Source organism: Protopterus annectens, chromosome 4.part1 (assembly GCF_019279795.1).
Source record: "Protopterus annectens isolate FY-2018-M chromosome 4.part1, PAN1.0, whole genome shotgun sequence".
NCBI classification, from domain to species: domain Eukaryota; kingdom Metazoa; phylum Chordata; order Ceratodontiformes; family Protopteridae; genus Protopterus; species Protopterus annectens.
Window position 1 is genome coordinate 850,635,020 of NC_056734.1, and position 20,083 is coordinate 850,655,102.

Sequence of the window (20,083 nt, forward strand, 5' to 3'; positions counted from 1 at the left end):
GAAGTCATTAAAAAGTGTGGTCAGAGAGGAAAGCTCTTGAAGGGATTTCTCATGTTTTGTAGCCAAGTTTACCAAGTGAATCATGGCTCCCTCTCCAACTTTCTTTAAAACAGAATTAACAGTCCCAGCAATTTGCAGGTAAGCAGAATTTTAAAAAAGCAGTAGCAGGGAAATTCAGAAAAGGAAACAGGATTCCCCTTTACAGAATAAAGGACAACCTAGTGCATCAGCTTTGCAATCCCTTAAAGTCTGAACCTCAAGTTCTCCCTATCTCTCTTTGGCAACAGAATGGTTCTGAGAGTAATCCATCAAGGGTAGAAATGGCAGTGAGAGTCTCCCACCTGTGTGTGGGATTCCTTCTCATCCACCACATCATACTCTTCTGTCTCCTCCTGTCATCCAGCATATGCTCACTTAGGGGATGATATAAACTGTTCCTGTTCTTCAGTTAGGAGAGTGGCATTATTCAAGGATATTTCTGGTGCCATCTTAGAGACCATTTCTGGATCTTTCCTTTCTTAACCAGTTTGTGATAATGCCCAATGTTACCCTTTGAGTTTTCTTGTGACCTTAGATTTAAAAGATGCATATCATCTCATTCCTGTAGAACCAGATTTCATTTGTTTCTTAAGGTTTTTGTATCTGGATCACATTATCAAATGTTCATCATTTTCACTGCTGCAGTAGCCTTAGACTGTATGGGTTATATCGTAATCAGGATACAACCAGCCTGCTTCATAATACTGTGGCCCCCTCCCACACCTGCAGTCTGACTTTTGATTGTCCCTTGAAGGGAATCAGCAGAGTGAAGACAATGTCAGTACTTTCTTGCCACCTTAAGAGAAAGTAGCTCTGAGGCTTCCGCTTCTTCATTTCTGACAGATAAGTCCCCATAGGGGAACTTTTCCAAACAGAAATGATTGTTCTTTCAAGAATATACAGACACACACAACACACACACACACACACACACACAAAACACATACATACACACCTTTTTTTCTGACAGTGTGGTATCTCCTGTTTAAGAAAACCAGTATTTTTGCAATATTGGTAGTTTTCTGTTAAGAACCGCTTTTTTAAAAACAGGGCTTATTTTTATGAACCAAGGGCTAATTTTGTGGTAAAAGTGTATTGCCTGTGGGTACTTTTACTTGTTTTTGTAAGTTTTATTTTATGCATTCTTATCTTTATTTATCTGATTTTTATAAAATCAGTGCTTAGGCAGTAAACAGTTAAATTTGAATTTGAAGCACTCCAAGAGAGCCCAGGACAGTGTTTGCTGTCAATGGAAGTTGCATACCATCTGCATTTTTAACAAAAAAGTATGAGACTAGTGTTGGCTTTCAGCTGGAGATATAGGAACAGTTGAAAAAAATCAGTCAGGATATAGGGAAGAGAATGTGGGGAAATGTGTATTGATTTACTGTTACAGTGACCTCTACTCAGTGGTTTTCTTTAATGATTACTTTACAAAACTGTATTATTTACCTGTATACATGTCTTGTTTTTTTCATATTTTTATCAGTCTTTAAAAAAGCTTCTGAGAAACACTTTTTAGGTTCCCTTTACATTTCACTTGTGCTCTATGTATAATTTCTGTTTCTAATTATTAATATTGGATGTTTCTTTAAATTCATTACCCTGCTTTTAGGATGTCTCTTTTTTTTTTGGTTATAGTGTACACTGTAATCCTTGTATTCTTTTGTTATGAGAGCAAATGGGATTGTAAGAGTATGCTCAACAATGTATTAAGGTTGAAAGTACAAATATGCAAAATAAGGTATAAAATAAAGCTTGCTTAAATGTAGAAATAGAGTTCAGTAATATATGATTAGCATCCATACAAAATGATTGTGGCTTGAAAAAATAAGGAATTTGCTTAATGGACATGTTTTCCTACAGAATCAGCAAGAATGTATGCATTGCACACTGTCAGCAAGAAAGCTGACCAGTTACAGACTTAGCAAAAATGTAAAAAAACAGGATGTATGCATTTCACATTGCCAGTAAGAAAGCTAACCTGCTTCCTTAAAGAATGGACAACAGGAAAACAATCTGTATGTGTTTCTATCATATGAGACTATTAAGCAAAGAATTTTGAATGGACATGCCTTTATCAAGTCAGCAGTTGTACGTGTTTCCCACAAAGATGTTTCCTTAAAAAAAAACAATATCGGTGGTGGTGCTGCGGTAGCGTTGTCGCCTCACAGTAAGACGCTGTCTGGTTCGATTCTAAGCTAGAGCATCTTCTGCATGGAGACGTGCGTGAATGGGCATACCTTCATTGAAGGTTGTGCATCAGGGCTGGTAACTCTGCACATAAAAATCAACTACCAATCATTAGCGGACCTGAGTTCCGCTGTTGCGACCCCTAACTGGGAAAAGCTGAAAGACACAACAGTATTGTTTCTCTACAGAATGAAAACATATTTTTCTGCAAACACCAGCAAACAGATATTTTCATACAAAGACCAAAATAGAATACCAAGGAGAAAAACAGGATATAAAAACACTATAAAGCGACTACAGCAGATAACATTGTTAGAGGTATTTGTATAGGAACACTTTTGTGTGTTACACCTCTCACATCATTTATGCTGAACGAGAAGTAAAAAGTGGTACAGTGTAACTAAAGCTGCAACAGTAGTCCGTGTGGTTTGTTATATAAAAAGTTTTTTTATTAGTTACTGTTCATAAAGTGACAGAGTTTGGTGCTGCATCAGTGTACATTTTGCAAGTTTCTGTAGGTAACAGATTGTGAATGCAATTATAACTAGACTTTGATTTCAGCAGAATCCAGCCAGCAAGACCTTAGTGTCTTAAGAAGACTTCGGAGCCATCACAGTAAGCAGCACGTTGATAATTAATTTTTCAATGGCGAGCCTAGCATGCATTCGAAAACGGAGGGAGTGGTAAGGCCTGCAGAGGGTCACTTCAGTCAAATTGCAGTAACTAACATTTGTACATATATGTAAATCCTAAACAGAAGTACTCCAGTTTATGCAGCTTGCAGCAGTAAAGATTATCAGACCTCTGAATCCAGATTGAGCATGCAGTGCAGGAAAGTCGCAGTGCCATAAATTCTCCAAGAAAGGTGAGCACCAACTCTTTCACAGCATCTTGCTGCCTGCTGTGTTTCACCAACTTCTCGAGCGACTCCGAAAAATTTCCAGCCATCTGCAACAGCAGCCTGATCACCTGTTTTCTTGCTAACTGGTAAGACCTTTTTCTATTTCACATTTTAGTATGGATGCTATTAGAATTCAAGCAGGTGTAAGCCAAGCTTTACTCTTAATGTAGCAGAACAACCAGATAAAATATGGAGTAAACTGCAATGTTGGTATGCACAGTGCATTAGTAAATGTAAAACCTTATTAGGGCAGGTTGTGATAGTAAGGTATTATGCAAATGGATTGCAGTATTTGGCTGGTATCTCAAAGAAAACCATGTGGGGTATGACAAATGTTTATTGTGTAAATCATATGAAACTGCTTTCTGTGTACAATATCATAAAAATACAGTTCATGCCATTATTCAAAGGTTAGACTGTACAGACAAAACTTTTAGTGGTAAAGAACCAGAAAAAGTTAATATGCTTACATTATATTCAGATGTTGAACAGTTATGTCCTGTCACCACATATGCAAGGTTAATTTCAGAGTTACAACAACAGTCAAATCAGTTACTGACAAAACCTCAAGTATATCTTGTTACAAAAGAATGTAATAAATGTCTAAAAGACAGACAGAATAATATCAGGAAGTTTAGACAGGTTATACAAACATTTTTCCAAAAGTGCATAGGAGGTTTAGATTCAGCAGAACAGGTTACTGAGAAATATCAGGAAGACCATGCAACATTACAGGAAACTCTTGAACAGCAGTTACAGGATAAAGAAAATAAATTAGCTGAACTGACAGAGACTGGCTTCCTGCATACAACAGCTGAGCTTAAGAAAACATTGCAAAAGAGCAGGAAGCTACAGCTGTTCTATACAAAAGAGATATATTTTATAATATGCTTGTGTTTTGTAAATGGTTAAGCATACATGGTAGCATCTGATGTATAGACAAATCATTCCCAAATGTTTTACTTTCATTCAATTAAAGCAAGACATTTATCAGTACTACAGTAAAGTAGATTGTATGACTGTCATTCTTTTAGCATAGTCAAAAGGTACACACAACAGTTCTAGTGCATAAAAATCAAAATGAGAGTAGTTAATAATAGTAAAGATCTGAAGTCAAAAGACTGACATACATGTATTTTCTTTTAATCTAAAGTACAATGCACAAGAGCAAAAGGCAGACAGCAAATGTAAATCATGTAAATAAGCATGTGCTATTTAAGCTAATATCTATTTTGTTTTTTTCAATTTTTTTATAATTTTATAGTAACACAACACCAAACAGTTAAAGTTCTGAATTTTAAAAAGAAATAAAGTTATGGATGGTATTAGTCAAGCAGTCATTGTAAAATGAATGGCAGAACAGTTAAAACGAATAAAAAACATACTGAAATCAAAGTTAAAAAATATGTAAGCTAATTGTAAAGTAATGTCTAGTTATGTAGTATAAATGCATAGTTATACAAATCACAAATTTAATACTAAGTGTTTTTACAACTGCATTCTAATATCAAGCTGCAAGTGTATTAACAGATGATTAAAGGAAAAATGCTAAAAGGGTTAACTATGGTCTACAGAGTCTAAAACATGAGCTCAGACCTTCCCAGACTGGATGAATAGTTACAGGAAATGTTGGGTAGATAAGGTAAAAAACAAGACTGATTGCCAGACAAGTGGCTTGAGTTTATTTCTAAAACAGTATTGTTATTAACTGTTTACATGCAGCACTGTTTGGTAATTGTAATAAAACAACAATTGTACATGCATGTCACTGATAATCTGTTTGCAGGTAAATGTTAACAGTAAAAAACCTCAATTACATCAAGTACAGCCAGCAGATGGGCCATTAAATACATACAATTTGAATAAATTATGCAGGAAGATATAAATACCTACTAGTATTAGTAAACAGCAAAATATGTATAAAAAATGATCAAATCAGACAAAGGTCTACAGTTTAAAAGACTTTTAAAGTCAGTAATACAATAAGGCATCTGGACCATTAGTTTTTAGTTCTTTAAGGTTGTCATGGTTTTATTAAATTGTAGAATGCACTTTACTATGATAGGTTAATGAATTTCAATATGAATGTATATAATAAATGGTTTGGAAATTCGTGGTTGTCTGAAGAAGGCGGGTTATTTGAACCTGCCGAAAGCGCTTACGTTTATCTGCCTGGAATTGTGGAATAAATCTGTGCTTTTTATTTCTCTCATCGTGTGCTGTCCGTGTTTTTTGCTGTTTCAGTTCTACTTGGTTTGGTGTGTGGATATTGTCTTTATGGCGGACGACACCGGAGAAGGAAGCACATTTCCTACAGCAACACGCGAGTTTTAAGGCATGATAGTAATGACTCACAGCCTAATCTAACGCAGCTGATTGAGGTGCTTTTGCACAGTGGATGCCTTAACCCAGAAGGTAAATGCCTTTTCTACTTTGGTTGACCCACAACAGTTTCAGCATTGTAACAACGTTAATAATAGCTCTTCCACTGCTGTTTCCGGCGTGGATCCATCCCCAATGGACAAGGTTCACCCAGGCTGGTTCCATTGCCACAAACCAGCAGTGATGTGACTGCTAGGAGTCCGCAACAACCTTTGCCATCTGCGGTCAATCAACCTTTGAGAACCGTAGCGGGTCCGTCGGAACAGGACAGAAGGTATGGTTCAGTTAATCAGCAGGTTGACGGTATACCTGCTTTAAACAGCTTTCTAAATAACAACCGTTTTTTTGCTGTTAACAATTCTACGGAAGGTAATACAATACCTTCCGTGACTGAAAATAATTATTTAGACATTAAGATCGACATGCTGGACACAAAGTTATTTAAATTTAAAAAGCTCCAGCTAGAGACCGCCTATTTAGAAGAATGTATTCGAAACAAAGTGGTCCCCAAAGGGCTACGCCAGTGGCGTTTTCCGGCTGGTTTAACTGGGTCTTCTTCTTTTTACAAAGAACTTATTGAGCTTTTTGATAGGCAAGGTTTTGAGTTTTTACATGCCTTAATTGCTTATTATAACATTGATATCAGTAGGCTGAAAAACGAACTAGAGTTATTGGAAACTGATATCAAATCACATGCTGACTTCATTAAATATAAACATGACTACTGCAGAGTTTTTGTTAGCATCAACGCTAGCATTGATAAATTGATTGCTAACAAGAAAAAGAAGTTAGCACGTGGCATTAGAGAGTATGCCAATAATGAAGCCTATCCGAAATTAACACAGGCTCAAATTCCAACAGGTGATTATTTACCAACTGATTTCTCTCATGTTGAGCAAACTAGGTCTACTATGAACAACACCAACAATAATGGGGGTAATAATAGACCACCTGTTAGACGTAGTCCAAGACTCAATGGCAACAATAATAACAATAACAATTTTATGGTAATAGATGGCGAAATACCCTCTGTTTCCACAGACTTTCCTGGTATCAATAACAATCTAGACAACCAGGATTTTCAGATGGTCAGCAACTACAGAGCCAATCCTCGCCCTCAACCTCAGAGACAGAACACTTCAACGAACAGGAGACGTGGCCGCAGGAGATGACACAAGAGCAGAGCATTGGAATAGACCCAATAGTGTATAAAAGCTCTTCTGGTGACTTTACAGTATACAATTACACTTGCCTGAATATTGCACAAGATATCATTGATTTTTTAGCTAAGGATTTTTCCTTTGTCCCAGGTCGTAACATGGATATAGGTAGACTCATTGTCGACTTGAAAGTTTTCATACGGAAATTAAATCTAAACCAACTTATGGGTAATAATTCATCAGCTAGTAGTCTACTTAGAGTGGCTAGTACCTATAATCCACCCTTATATGGGACTTTACAAACATTCGAAAAAATTTGCGAAATGGACCTATGGGCTATTAGAAATCAAACCATATATAGTACTCAAAAAAATCTGTACAATATTACCCCACTACAAAAAGATTTTATAGACATGGTAAAAGATTGTCAGATTAGGGTCATGAAACCCGACAAGGGTGGGGGTCTAGCCTTTATGGACCATTACAAATATGTTGAGTACCTGGTCGTACATTTAGAGTCACCAGCTTATCAAATTTCATCTATCAATGAAATCAATGGAGCCTATAGAAAAATTAATAGCATGCTTTATGATTTACTTTTGGAGGGATACATCAACACTGACACTCTCAACTACCTCACTATGCCAGCTCCTAAAATTCCACTCTTTTTTGGTACCCCGAAACTCTATTTAAATCCCCACCTCTTAGACCCAATTTAAATAATGTTCTAGAAATTAGGGAATTACAATGGATAATAAGACTTCAGGCGGACGTAAGTCCTGGTCTGAACAACGCCGTTAGTATTAAACCTGTATTAGTAAAACGTCAGTATGATAATTTGTGATGTAATATTTTAGTTAATGTATATAAGAGTGTATCTAGTATATGCACATGTTTTAATTGTGTATTAGCTCTATGACCTAAATTATAATCCTGTATTTATATGAGGACAAGGTTTTAAGTTCATAACATCTTGAAAGTGTTTTTAAAAGAACTTATTTTGACTTTTAAAGTCAGTAATACAATAAGGCATCTGGACCATTAGTTTTTAGTTCTTTAAGGTTGTCATGGTTTTATTAAATTGTAGAATGCACTTTACTATGATAGGTTAATGAATTTCAGTATGAATGTATATAATAAATGGTTTGGAAATTCGTGGTTGTCTGAAGAAGGCGGGTTATTTGAACCTGCCAAAAGCGCTTACGTTTATCTGCCTGGAATTGTGGAATAAATCTGTGCTTTTTATTTCTCTCATCGTGTGCTGTCCGTGTTTTTTGCTGTTTCAGTTCTACTTGGTTTGGTGTGTGGAAAGGTCTACAGTTTGTTAGTAACCTAATAAAGCAGAAGTATAACCAAAGTGTTGGGCTGACATACATTATATTCTCACAGCATAAAACAAATAAACAATACTGCAATACTACAGGGGGAGGGGTACTTTCTCAGTTTTACACTGACTGTATAAGCAGTACTAGATACTTTTTTTTTGGGGGGGACAGGTATTAGGGCATTAGAAACACTGGTAAACAGATTAAACCTGACAGGCCAAGATATTTTACAAGTTGCTAATAGCGATTATGCTAATTATTATTGTATTTTTTTTATGTTTTTGGCAAGACAATGTTGGTATGCAAAAAACATGAATGTTTCTAATTGCTGGGTATGTAGTTTAATACCATGCCTCTGGTGCCAATTCCACTAGATACTTCTAAAGAGACATAAAATGTTCCATGATTTTGCTTGATGTTACTAAATTTGTAAGATTAGACTAAATGTACTTTACAGTCTTTGTATGTACAAACACAGAGGAATTCAGTATGAATGAAATTAATGTCTAGCAATGAATTTGTGTGGAGAACCATGTTTACAAAATGAATCCAAGGTACCTACTAGATTGAAATGCATGAGTAGCAAACAGTCTGTGTAGATATATACTGTATAAGAACACATTGTAAAGTAACAAGTTCAAAAGTAATTTGTCAAGTTATAATTTTATCACTAGTTGTAATTTTATCACTGGTTTTTAGACCACCATTTTATCCATACCAGTATTGGTTACCTCAGTTAGAAAAAATATATATATTAAACTATTGTATTCATACAGCTAATATACTAATATGTAAATAGCATTCTTCGGTGTAACATGATAAATTGTTGTGTATTTACCTGTACTGGAGCTTTTCTCCCCGGGCCTCTACTGAAAACGGATATTGTGTCCAGTTGGACTAGCCCGGTCAACAAACGTAAAATAAAATAAAATAAATAAATAAAATAAATCATGTTTTTTTTTACTTCACTGTTAACCAAGGTGTTAATGGGCAGTTCAGAAATATAACCACAATATTATGGTTAAAATGACATTGAAACTGTATATTTTCAGCAGTGTATAAATGCTTGCAGTAGCACATAGTTCTTGTCTCTTATAGATATTAGTCTATTTCTAATCTTTTGGTATAAGAGGATTAATAAAAGTAAACAGTTAATTCAACTGTTGCAAAGAGTTAATGAAAAAGTTCTAAGTCATAAATTGGGTTCTGTGATTGCAAGAAAACAAATTAATCAAGTTAAAATAAAGCAGACATAGCCCATAACTAGTAAAATATTTTCACAGAATGTACACTCAGTTCTGGTATTAATACTTTTTATCATTATATTAACTATGTAAAATTACATTTTAAATTGTATCAGAAGAAAAAATACATATCAGTATAAAGTGTTTTGTTAGTATGTTTAAAAAAAGGAATTGTAAGTGTATGCTCAACAATGTATTAAGGTTGAAAGTACAAATATGTAACATAAATAATAAGGTATAAAATAAAGCTTGCTTAAATGTAGAAATAGAGTTTAGTAATATGTGATTAGCATCCATACTAAATGACTGTGGCTTGAAAAAATAAGGAATTTGCTTAATGGACATGTTTTCCTAAAGAATCAGCAAAAATATATGCATTCACACTGTCAGCAAGAAAGCTGACCTCTTACAGACTTAGAAAAATGTAAAAAAACAGGATGTATGCATTTCACATGGTCAGTAAGAAAGCTAATGTGCTTCCTTAAAGAATGGACAAAAGGAAAACAATCTGTACATGTTTCTACCATATGAGACTGTTAAGCAAAGAAGTTTGAATGGAAAATGCCTTTATCAGGTCAGCAGTTGTACGCGTTTCACACAAAGATGTTTCCTTTAAAAAACAATATCAGTATTGTTTCTCTACAGGATGAAAACATATTTTTCTGCAAACACCAGCAAACAGATGTTTTCACACAAAGACCAAAATAGAATATCAAGGAGAAAAACAGGATGTAAAAACACTATAAAGGGACTATAGCAGATAACATTGTTAGAGGTATTTGTGTAGGAACACTTTTGTTCTGAGGTATTTATGTATGTTACACCTCTCACATCATTTATGCTGAATGAGAAGTAAAAAGTGGTACAGTGTAACTAAAGCTGCAACAGTGGTCTGTGTGGTTTGTTATATAAAAAGTTTTTTTATTAGTTACTGCTCTTAAAGTGACAGAGTTTGGTGCTGCATCAGTGTACATTCTGCAAGTGTCTGTGGGCAACAGACTGTTAATGCAATTATAACTAGACTTTGATTTCAGCAGAATCCAACCAGCAAGACCTTAGTGTCTTAACAAGACTTCGGATCCATCACAGTAAGCACTGCCTTGATAATTAATTTTTCAGGGATGTTTCTATAACTGCATTATGGTCTTAAGTAAGAATAATGCAAAACTGAGATTTTAATAATTTCTAATTTTAGGATAACTATATATTTGGCAAACTGCTTTGCAAAAAGGTGGCTGTACAAGCACCATACTCTTTGTGGTTAGAGTACCTGTGCCTTTGTAATGCTTGCCGATATGTATTCATGTAGTGATTTCGATATGTATTCATGTAGTGATTTAAATAGTTTGACAGAATACTGTTTTCGTTATTTTCTGCTGGCTACATCCAGTTATCACTGCATGTGGCATTTCTGTTGACTCTTCACAAATCATGACTAACTTATGCAGTACTTGAAAGTGGTCCATTTGTTTCCTTAGTTTCCTCTGCAAGTGAGCTAGGTGCATCACTTTTCTCTACCTTATACATAGTTCTTCTAATGCTGTTTTATCTACCTTACTTGAGGCTTTATTCTTTGTGGTTTGTACTGGAATATGTTTCAGTCTGAAGGTTATATTCAGTGATGGTGTCCAAGGACTGCATGGCTGCCGTTTGTGGTTTTGATTTGTGAAGGAGGCTAAATATGATCAATAACTTGATTACAGAATTTAGAAGTATGGTTACAAATGCAACAAATGGAGCAATGCAAGTCCTAAATTGCCTGGATGTGAAACTGCTAGGAAAGAGCTTCAGGAGTCTGCACTTGCTGTTATTTCAGAATACAAATATACCATATGCAGCTGTGTAATGTTGTAGTTGGGAGAAAGTAGTTAACAGGGCAAGTCTCCTCTTCTGTTGTTATGCATTATGATTGTTTTACCCCCAAATGACATATTTGTGCGGCAGTCTGTTTTTGGAGTCACAGCTCTTTATAGTGACACCAGAAGTCTTTATAGTTTCCATTGATAGTAAAGAATATAATTTTAGTACGCATAACATTACAAGGTATTGCACAGTAGTACATCTTTCTATAGTCATTTCATAACATTTTAAATGTTAATTGATGAGCTTTCTGGTAAACAAACAGTAAACAGCATCCACAGGACAGTCAGGGACACATTGTACCTAAGGTTTTGCTATACAGTAGCTGAACAGATGTGAATATATGGAACATGATTTTTAGTATATGCTTTGTTTATTTACTTGTAGTTTCTTTGTTGAAGATGGCACTGCTGATGCTCTTGTCCTTTGCAAAAATGTACATGTGAAGTCTCTTCTGGGTCTAAGCCAGAGAGAATGGGAAGGGCTGCAGAAAGACGTGGCACTGACAGGGGATGTGTACATTAAACATCAAGGAAAGCAAGCGGGATATAAGGTGAGTACTTTCCATTTTAGCCTAAGTGCTTTATAAAAAGCTTGTTTCCTTCTCTTTCAGTTTGGTCCTGCCATGAACTTATTATATATGTGTATGCAGAGCTGTAGAAAAGGCTAGGGAGGAGACAGTGAGTGCTTGTGTTGGGTGCCAGTTGTCATATATATAACTTAAAAAAAACTGACAGTTCACTGGATGTCCATAAAAGTGATTGCTTTGAAGTTTGTTTTAAAAGTATCAGCAAGTTATGAGGTTTCTATGTTATGTATAACATAATTGCTTGTTGCTATCTTTAAAAAAAGGTATGGTAGTTTACAAGTTGTCGTAAAGCAATATCTGCAGTGGGCGGGAGCAAGCAGGTATGTTGTCTGGGATAGCAAACTATCTTTGCACAGTTGTATGTGTATAGAACAAATATGTAGATGTATATGAGATATGCAGAAGTCTGCTATATGACATGACACATTAAGAATGTTATTTTGTATGATTAGGGGTATGATTTCTTACAGTCTGCTTCACCTCTTCTTCTGAAACTCATTTCCTAAGCCTGCAGTACAAAATATTGTTATGTATAGGACAAAGTCAGACACCTGTATTCCATTTCTATGTGTTTTTTATGTTACTGTTTCCCATTGATTTTAATGAGCTATGGCTTTAAGTGGTTTGCATAGATTTTAATGAACTAATGATCTCATGAATGGTTTTATCATGTAGTTACTGAGGCAAATTTTATCTGTTTATTTCAGATCTTATTTATTTGTTTGGTGTATTTTAGTAGCCTTAGTATGCCTTACTTTATGCTAGGATTTGTTAGTTTTTTTGCAGGCTTTTACAGGGGAAAGTGCAATCATTTATAAAGGAAATGGTCACTAATTTATGGACTGATTTAACAAAACAGGTTGATAACACATGGAGTTGTGCAAGAAATGGACATCATATTTGTGAAGACTAGCTCTGGGATATTGGGTTACCTGGTAAGATGGTTAACTATTTGTAAAACTGAGTTAGCATTTATAATGTCAAGTAAGTGTTGGACTAATGGGCTTGCCGACTTTTGGCAGTATAGTTCAGACAGTTTTTTGGTGGATGGATGAAGTCCCCAGTAGAAATGTGTTAGGTTTAATGGGGATTTCTGCTAATGTGTTAAGATGGCTATTGTGCTCAGAATTGGACATAAAGAGTGTGCTATGACTAGCTATGTAATGGTAATTAGTCTTCTTTATGGCAAATTGGACATCTAGGAGTTCAGATGCAGTGTCTCAAAGAACCTGTGCTCTGAAAACATGTCTCTGTAACAACACACACTCACATACATACATATATATAGATTAACTTCATAATCTCGAATGACTGAAATCTCGAATTTCAGTTTTTCGAGACCATGAAATCGAATCCACACAACAATGAAAGCCCAAAACCGCAAAATGTAAACACCGAAAACACAGCAAATACCGGACCACACACCACAAAATAAACAAACAAAACAACACACATCCACAAACCTACATCACAAATAAGCAGGGGGGCTGTGCCCCCCACTCCCCCCTACTTATATATACTAACTCCGAGATCGCACAAACAAAACAAAAACAAACTCACACACACGCATCCTACAGTCCCTCACACACACACACACACATCACACATATCAGCACACTCACATACACTCAAACTCCCACCCAAAACCGTTACAAAACACTCACTTACCTGACATTACACCTAAATCCACACACGGCACTGCACACCATCTACACACAACCCCGGACATTTCAGTATTTTGAGATTATAAAATATTTATATATATATATATATATATATATATATATATATATATATATATATAGGAATATCTTCAAGTTGCAGGAGAGCCTCACGTTCAGGCATTACTCTTTTTTTTTTTTTTTTTGTTAAGACTCCTGGCATTGATTTGAGTCAAGTTAATGTGTTTCAAGTTAGAATTTACTAGGTTGGAATGTCTATCATATGAACTCTGCCTTAAAAAGCATTATCGTAGTGAAGGGTGAATCAACATTGTATGTTCCAGTTTATTTTTATTTCTTGAATTTTAAACTAAAGTAAAATTGGTCATAGTTTCAGGGAGTTGTTTCAAGTAGACTGAGGTGATTTAGGGATTCCAGTGGCTCATTTTTGCGTATGCGATAATACTTTACTTTTTTTTTCTACATTGTACTATAGGACAATGTGGTCATTATTTCTCCTTTATTTTATTCTGCTGTTTTAAGTTAAACTAAAGATATATTTATATGTGGAAGGTTGATTTTTCATGTGGCAGGTTGTTGTAGGTGGACTAGGGTGTTTCTGGGACATGTTATTGTCATTTTTGTTTGTGCAGTGTGAAAATTTACTGTACTTGTAGCGAGTAGCATAAATATGACATTTTTAGGAAATTTTAATAGCTTTCATGACAGGTTTACTATCAAAATCTGGAAGTGTGGTTGATCGAGCGTCAGTTCTAAGAAAGTACACTTTTAAAAATGCACAATACCAAACTGAAATAATACAAACTCGTAATGACGAATGTACAGTGTGATTCTTTATTATGAGTTCACAATGTGAATGGAGATCACGGTACTCTGAGAATCAGGTAATTTACCCCTGCCCTCACTGTAGTGTGATCTCTGAGTTGGTATATATAATTTGCAGGGGGTGTGGGGGGGGGGGTGCAGGGGGGATTTTCCCCCTGCAAAACAGTAAAACCACTTGTACCATTGATGTGAAACTGTAATGGCAAGTTACGCTGAATAGCCTGACTGACTGACATCACCTAAAGCTATTTCAAATTACGTTGAATGCGGACATCGGACAACTGACATTCAGGTTAGTTTAGGAAATGAGATTTCATTTCCTACATTATTTTTTGATGTTGCAATCAAACGAAGTGTCGTTTTATATTTTAATAGTAAACCTTGATGACATACCTGCTGTGTCGATAACCTGTTGATGCAACACACACACACATGCATATATTTGTAAATACAAATTTCTTAACTGGATGGAACTCTGAACCAAATGGACCAATTTCAGGCCGGCCAGCCAGCCTAGTGTTATATTATTTGATCTGATGATGTCATTTTCATTCTTTCCTCAACCTGTAGGTCTCACATCCTATCCTCAGATCTGACTTGGCTGCTTACTAAAGCTTATGCTTCGAAGCTGAAGCTGCTCCCCTACTTATAATGTTTAATTTCCTTTGATTACCTCAGATCTCATTTACCGCTCTACAAGAGGCATTGTGATCCAATCACTAGCGCTCCAATGAGTGCTTCAAGTGATAGTTTTGCAGTTAAGTCAGTTATTTTTTGTTTTCTATTACCTTTTTCTCTTCCTCTATCAACACCTATAGGTATTTAAAAAAAAAAACGTTCTCTGTCCATGGTCTGCTTCTTATTGGGAGTGTTTTTCCTTCCTCTCCTTCCTTCTCCAGTCTTTGTGTCTATTAATGGCTGATAAACCCTTAAGTTTTAAAAAGTGCACTTCTTGTGGGCACAAGATTCCTTTGTCTGATGTCCACAAGGAGTGCGTGTATTGTCTCAGCCCATCCCATCTGAAGTTATCCTGTTCCACCCTTATGCTTTGGCTGTTCACCCCAGTAATCTGATATTGACAGCCCTTATTCTTTCCTCTGCCCTAGTGGTGACTTCTTGTACTTCATGGACTCAGACCTCTGCTAAAAAACGTAAGGAACACAAAAAACATTCCTCAGGCAGGGCTGCTTTTACAGTCAGTGAGTCTCCGAAAAAGGCTCTCCAAGCATCGGACCTAACATCCTTGGATCTGAGCAAGTCTGCTGACTTATCTCCTTGGACTCAACCTCCTGCTCCTCCCTCAAGACCGACTCTGTCTGCCTCAGGATCTTCCATTCGGGGCAGATCCTCCAAAACATTTCCCAGACCTCCTTCCATGTCTTCCGTCAGGTCTTCCCATAGTCTTTCCGGATCTGAGATGGATAGACTTACGAGGCAATTTCTTCAGACACAGATCCATGTGGGGGGTTTACCAGCTCTGTCCCCCACTCTGTCCCATGAGTTTCCTCTCTGCTTTTAGACCTGTTGCTCCTTCTTCAATCTGACCTCCTGCTTCAGAGTCCTCTGTTTGAACTCCCCGAGAGTTGATGTGTCAGAGCCAGTAATGATTATTTCTCCAACTCTGACTCCAACAGCTTCCGTGACTCACTCAGCTGCAACTGCTTCAGACAGAGTGGCTCTCAGAGCCAAAGCCTCAACGTCGGTTTCAGGGAGTTGACTTTGACTCAGAAGGTTTTGCAGCTTGGCATCAAGTACTTCTGAGCATATGGCCAGTGAGGCTTGAGTACTTTCTGCCCCGACAGCTTCGGCTCCAGGCAGAACGTCTTTGTTGTCTCCGGACCCGTCTGCCTTGCAGTTGGTGGAGAGGGTTCTCTCCTTACCAAAGAGATCCTCAGCTCCAGTGCTTTCAGATCTACCCCTCACCTCCTCGGATACTGTGTCTGAGACCCCCCCCCCCCCCCCAGGCCTGCCACCTCCGGGACAGCCGGCCCAGCAAAGTCTCCAAGCCATTCCACCCTTGGAACTCCAGATCTCTTCAGATACTTCCCGTGAGCATCCCCTGAGGAAGTGGCCCAGTAGAAGAGGTGCAGAAGGAGGCAACTGGATTCTCCCCAATAATCCATCACAGAAGACACTGATTTTTGAGGAAGGAGTTGGAGACATTTTAGAAATCTTGCGCCAAAAAGTTGGTTGTTAAACCCAACCCCATAGGAAACTGTGCTCTTGCAGGCTTTTGGGTCCAGCCCATCTACATCTTTGGTGTCCACCCCTGCATTCTGCACTCATCTACTTAGTATCAAGTGAGGCTTGGAAGGAGCCGGACATTGTAGAACCTATCCCCAAACGTGCAGATAGGATCCCAACAGACCAACCACATTGGACCAAAAGAATCACGGTAGATGCCATGGTTGTTGCAGCAGCCACCAAAAAGGAGCTCGCTAAGGAAAGCTCCACTGTCCATCCTCCTAACAGGGAGTCTATGGCCATGGGCAGATTTGGCAAAAGAGCTTACACTTCAGCCACTTTCACCTTACGAGTGCTAAACTACCTTTCTCATTTTACTATGCTACAGAGGGATTTAATCAAAGAACTCTCTAGCTCTGCCCCAGAGTCCATGTCTGATGAGGAACGGAACATCTTTTCCTTTAGAATGGCCACTCTACACTCAGTCTACAATGTTTCCATGAGGTGAATTTTGCCATGCTACAGAGGGCACCTCTAAGGACGCCAGTTCAGGCATTACCATTAGGCGTCAAGCCTGGATGTGGCTGTGTGACTCTGCGGAACCTTTCAAGGCATCATTCATCAATTCACCCTTTGATTGATTGTTGTTTGGGCCCACTGACAGAGACACACTCACCTGTAGTGAGAAAGATGGAAAGACATTGTCTACCATTGGAATCTGGTTTTCTACTCCACAAAGATCCTTCGCCAGGAATCACAATGTTGGTAAAAAGGTTCAAGAAGTCATGAGGTCCTTTTCAGGAATCCCAGGGAGATCTCCCCTCCAGAGGCAGAGAAGGATATCATAATAATGGTAGATGCCGCCTGCATGGCAGAGGGGCTCCCTCAAAATCAAGGATCTCGAGATTCATTATTGGACAGACCCTTTTAGCACTCCTAAGGAGTTGCCTGACTGTCCCCCTCTGGAGGCAATCAAGGGACATTTATCCTTGCACCCAGAAGCCTAGAAAGCCATTACAAATAATCAGCTGGTGCAATGGATTCCCTTTTTAAAACATCCCAAACCAAACAGATCCCTCCCCAATGTTCCACCCAGTCATAGACAATCAGCAGCTTTGGAGATTGCAAAGCTCCTGGACAAAAGAGTCATCCAGAAGGTCCCCCCCAGATCAGACCATATCAGGGATTTAGTCAAGATTCTTTTAGTACCAAAAAAGACAGGGCATCTGAGGCCGGTATTGGACCTGACATCCCTAAACAAGTCAGTAAAAAAATCAACATTCAGGGTGGTCACAGTCCAGTCCACTCTACCTCTTTTGCAATTGGATGACTGGATGTGCTTGATAGACCTGAAAGATGTGTGCTATCTTATCAAAATGAACAGACACTCCAGAAGGCATCTCCACTTCAGGCTGGGAGCCAATCCCTTCCAATTCTAAGCCCTCCTTTTTGGTCTCACCACTCCTCCCAGGGTGATCACCAAATGCATGGGGCTAGTCACAGCTCATTGAGACTGCAGGGATTCCATGTGTTTCCTTACCTGAACGATTGGCTCCTCACCGCTCCCAGCAAACATCTACTTACCCAAGCCAGGGGTTATGTGCTACTCCTACCCCTTACCTTAGGTGTAACCATCAACACACAGAAATCACAGGTGGACCAAATAATAGACTTCATAGGAGCGTGTCTGGACACATCTAAAACTTTGGCCTTCCTTCCTCTGTACAGAATGTCCAGTTTAAGATTACATATCAGACAGATTCTGTCAGTACCAAATCCACCAACAAAGTTAGTTCTCAAAGTACTGGGGACTATGCTGCCACAATTACCCTATTACCTACAGCAAGACTACACATGAGAATTCTGCAATAGACATTAGCAGTTCAGTGGTCCTTACACCAGCATCCTGTAAAGCTGTCTGATCAAACTTTCAAGAGCGTCTAAAGTCTCACTTCTGTGGTGGCTTCATTACTCAGACATCAAACAAGGAGGCCGTTTGTCCTCCCCTAATGCCACATTGACCATGGATACCTCCCATATAGGGGCAGGGGACATTTCCTGGGATGGATGGTCCAAGGCTAGTGGAGGTCACAAGAGACCAAGTGGAGGTCACAAGAGATGAGTGGTCTTTCTAGCTTTGCAAGCATTGCACAGCTTTCTTCCTCTTGGAACTTTTGTGATACAAACAGACAATACGTCGGTTGTGTGGTACCTCAACAAGCTAAGAGAAACCAGGTCTTACTCCATGTGTAGAAAAGTGACAAGAGTGTGGCAGTGGGCGAGCTCTACCAACCCCTTTGTAATTGTAATGTATATCCAGGGGGAGTGCAACATTCTAGCGGGCAGGCTGAACAGAGTCTTGCTGAAGCCTCATGAGTGGAATTATTCAGTGGCAAACATAATCTTTCACAAAAGGGATCAATCCTGCTCCATTCTCTTTGCGTCCCCTCGCAACAACAAATGCATCAGGTTCTTTGTCCTGACCCCTCCTCAGGGACAGTCCCTAAGAGATGCTGTAGTCCATGGTTGGCCCCATGGTCTACTTTATGCATTCCCACCTCTAATTCCAAGGTTTATTCAGAAAGCACACAGGTTGAAAAGCAGGGTTATCCTCATTGCTCCCTTTTTGCCTTGGCAAGTCTGGTTCACCATCCTTTGGTCTCCTCTAATTTGCCCTCCATGGACATTGGACCAGTTCCAAATCTGCTGTCCAACTTTTCAGGCAGACTCACCCGGATCTCCCAGGCCTGAAACTAACCTCATGGTATCTCCAATTCTAATGATGGCTAGACATTCCAGGCTTTCTTTCACCATCCAGAAGATTGATTTCATCCCACAAACCGTACACAAGGAAAGTTTATAAGAGCAAAAAGAAGAGATTCTCCATATGGGCTCAACAGAAGTAGTTGGATCCATTTACTACTCCCATTCCTGTGGTTTTTGACTTTCTTCCTGATATCTTTCAGAGTGAGTTAACTTATTCCACTATAAAAGTGCAACTTGCGGCCATTTCAGATTATCACACTGGAGAAAATATTTCATCACTGACTTCTTCAAAGTTGTGCAAAGCTTTTCTTAGAGGTACCTTTTTGCTTTGCCTTCCTGTTAAGGATCCCATTCCTCCTTGGGATCTAACTGTGGTTCTTCAGGAAGTCGTACATCCACCTTTTGAACCTTTGGCCAAAGTTGATTTGAAATTCCTTTCTTGGAAAACTGCCTTCTTGGTGGCCATCACTTCTGCTAGAAGGGTTTCTGAATTACAAGCCCTTTCTTCCAAACCTCCTTATTTGATTTTCCATAAAGACAGAGTTACTTTACGTACCAACCCTTCCTTTTCACCCAAAGTTGCTACAGAGAATAATATTAACCAATCCATCAACCTACCAGTTTTCTTTCCCAATATTCATGACAAGGGAGAATATACCCTTCATCTGTTAGGTGTTCATAGACAACTACATTTCTACCTGGACAGGACAAAATCATTCAGGAAGTCAGATCAGTTGTTTGTATCCTTTGCCAATATCAGAAAAGGAAAACCAGTTTCTAATACCACTTTATCCAAATGGTTAAGGGATTGCATCTGTTTTGTGTATGCATTTAAGAGTATATCTTTGCCTACACAAGTCAAAGCTCATTCTACCAGACCCATGTCAACTTCTCAAGCTTTTGGTCTAGAGTCTCGATTGATGGTACTTGTGC

General features: G+C 38.2%; 1 protein-coding gene across 1 annotated transcript in view; it reads left to right on the top strand.

Moving 5' to 3' along the window:
• The window catches only part of CTC1 (CST telomere replication complex component 1), a 1,463,250-nt gene that overhangs the window by 1,368,521 nt on the left and 74,646 nt on the right, over nt 1-20,083 (top strand). The window contains exon 25 of the mRNA XM_044070869.1: nt 11,492-11,657. Within this exon, the coding sequence (XP_043926804.1) occupies nt 11,492-11,657 (166 nt within the window). The remainder of the gene's footprint in view (nt 1-11,491; nt 11,658-20,083) is intronic.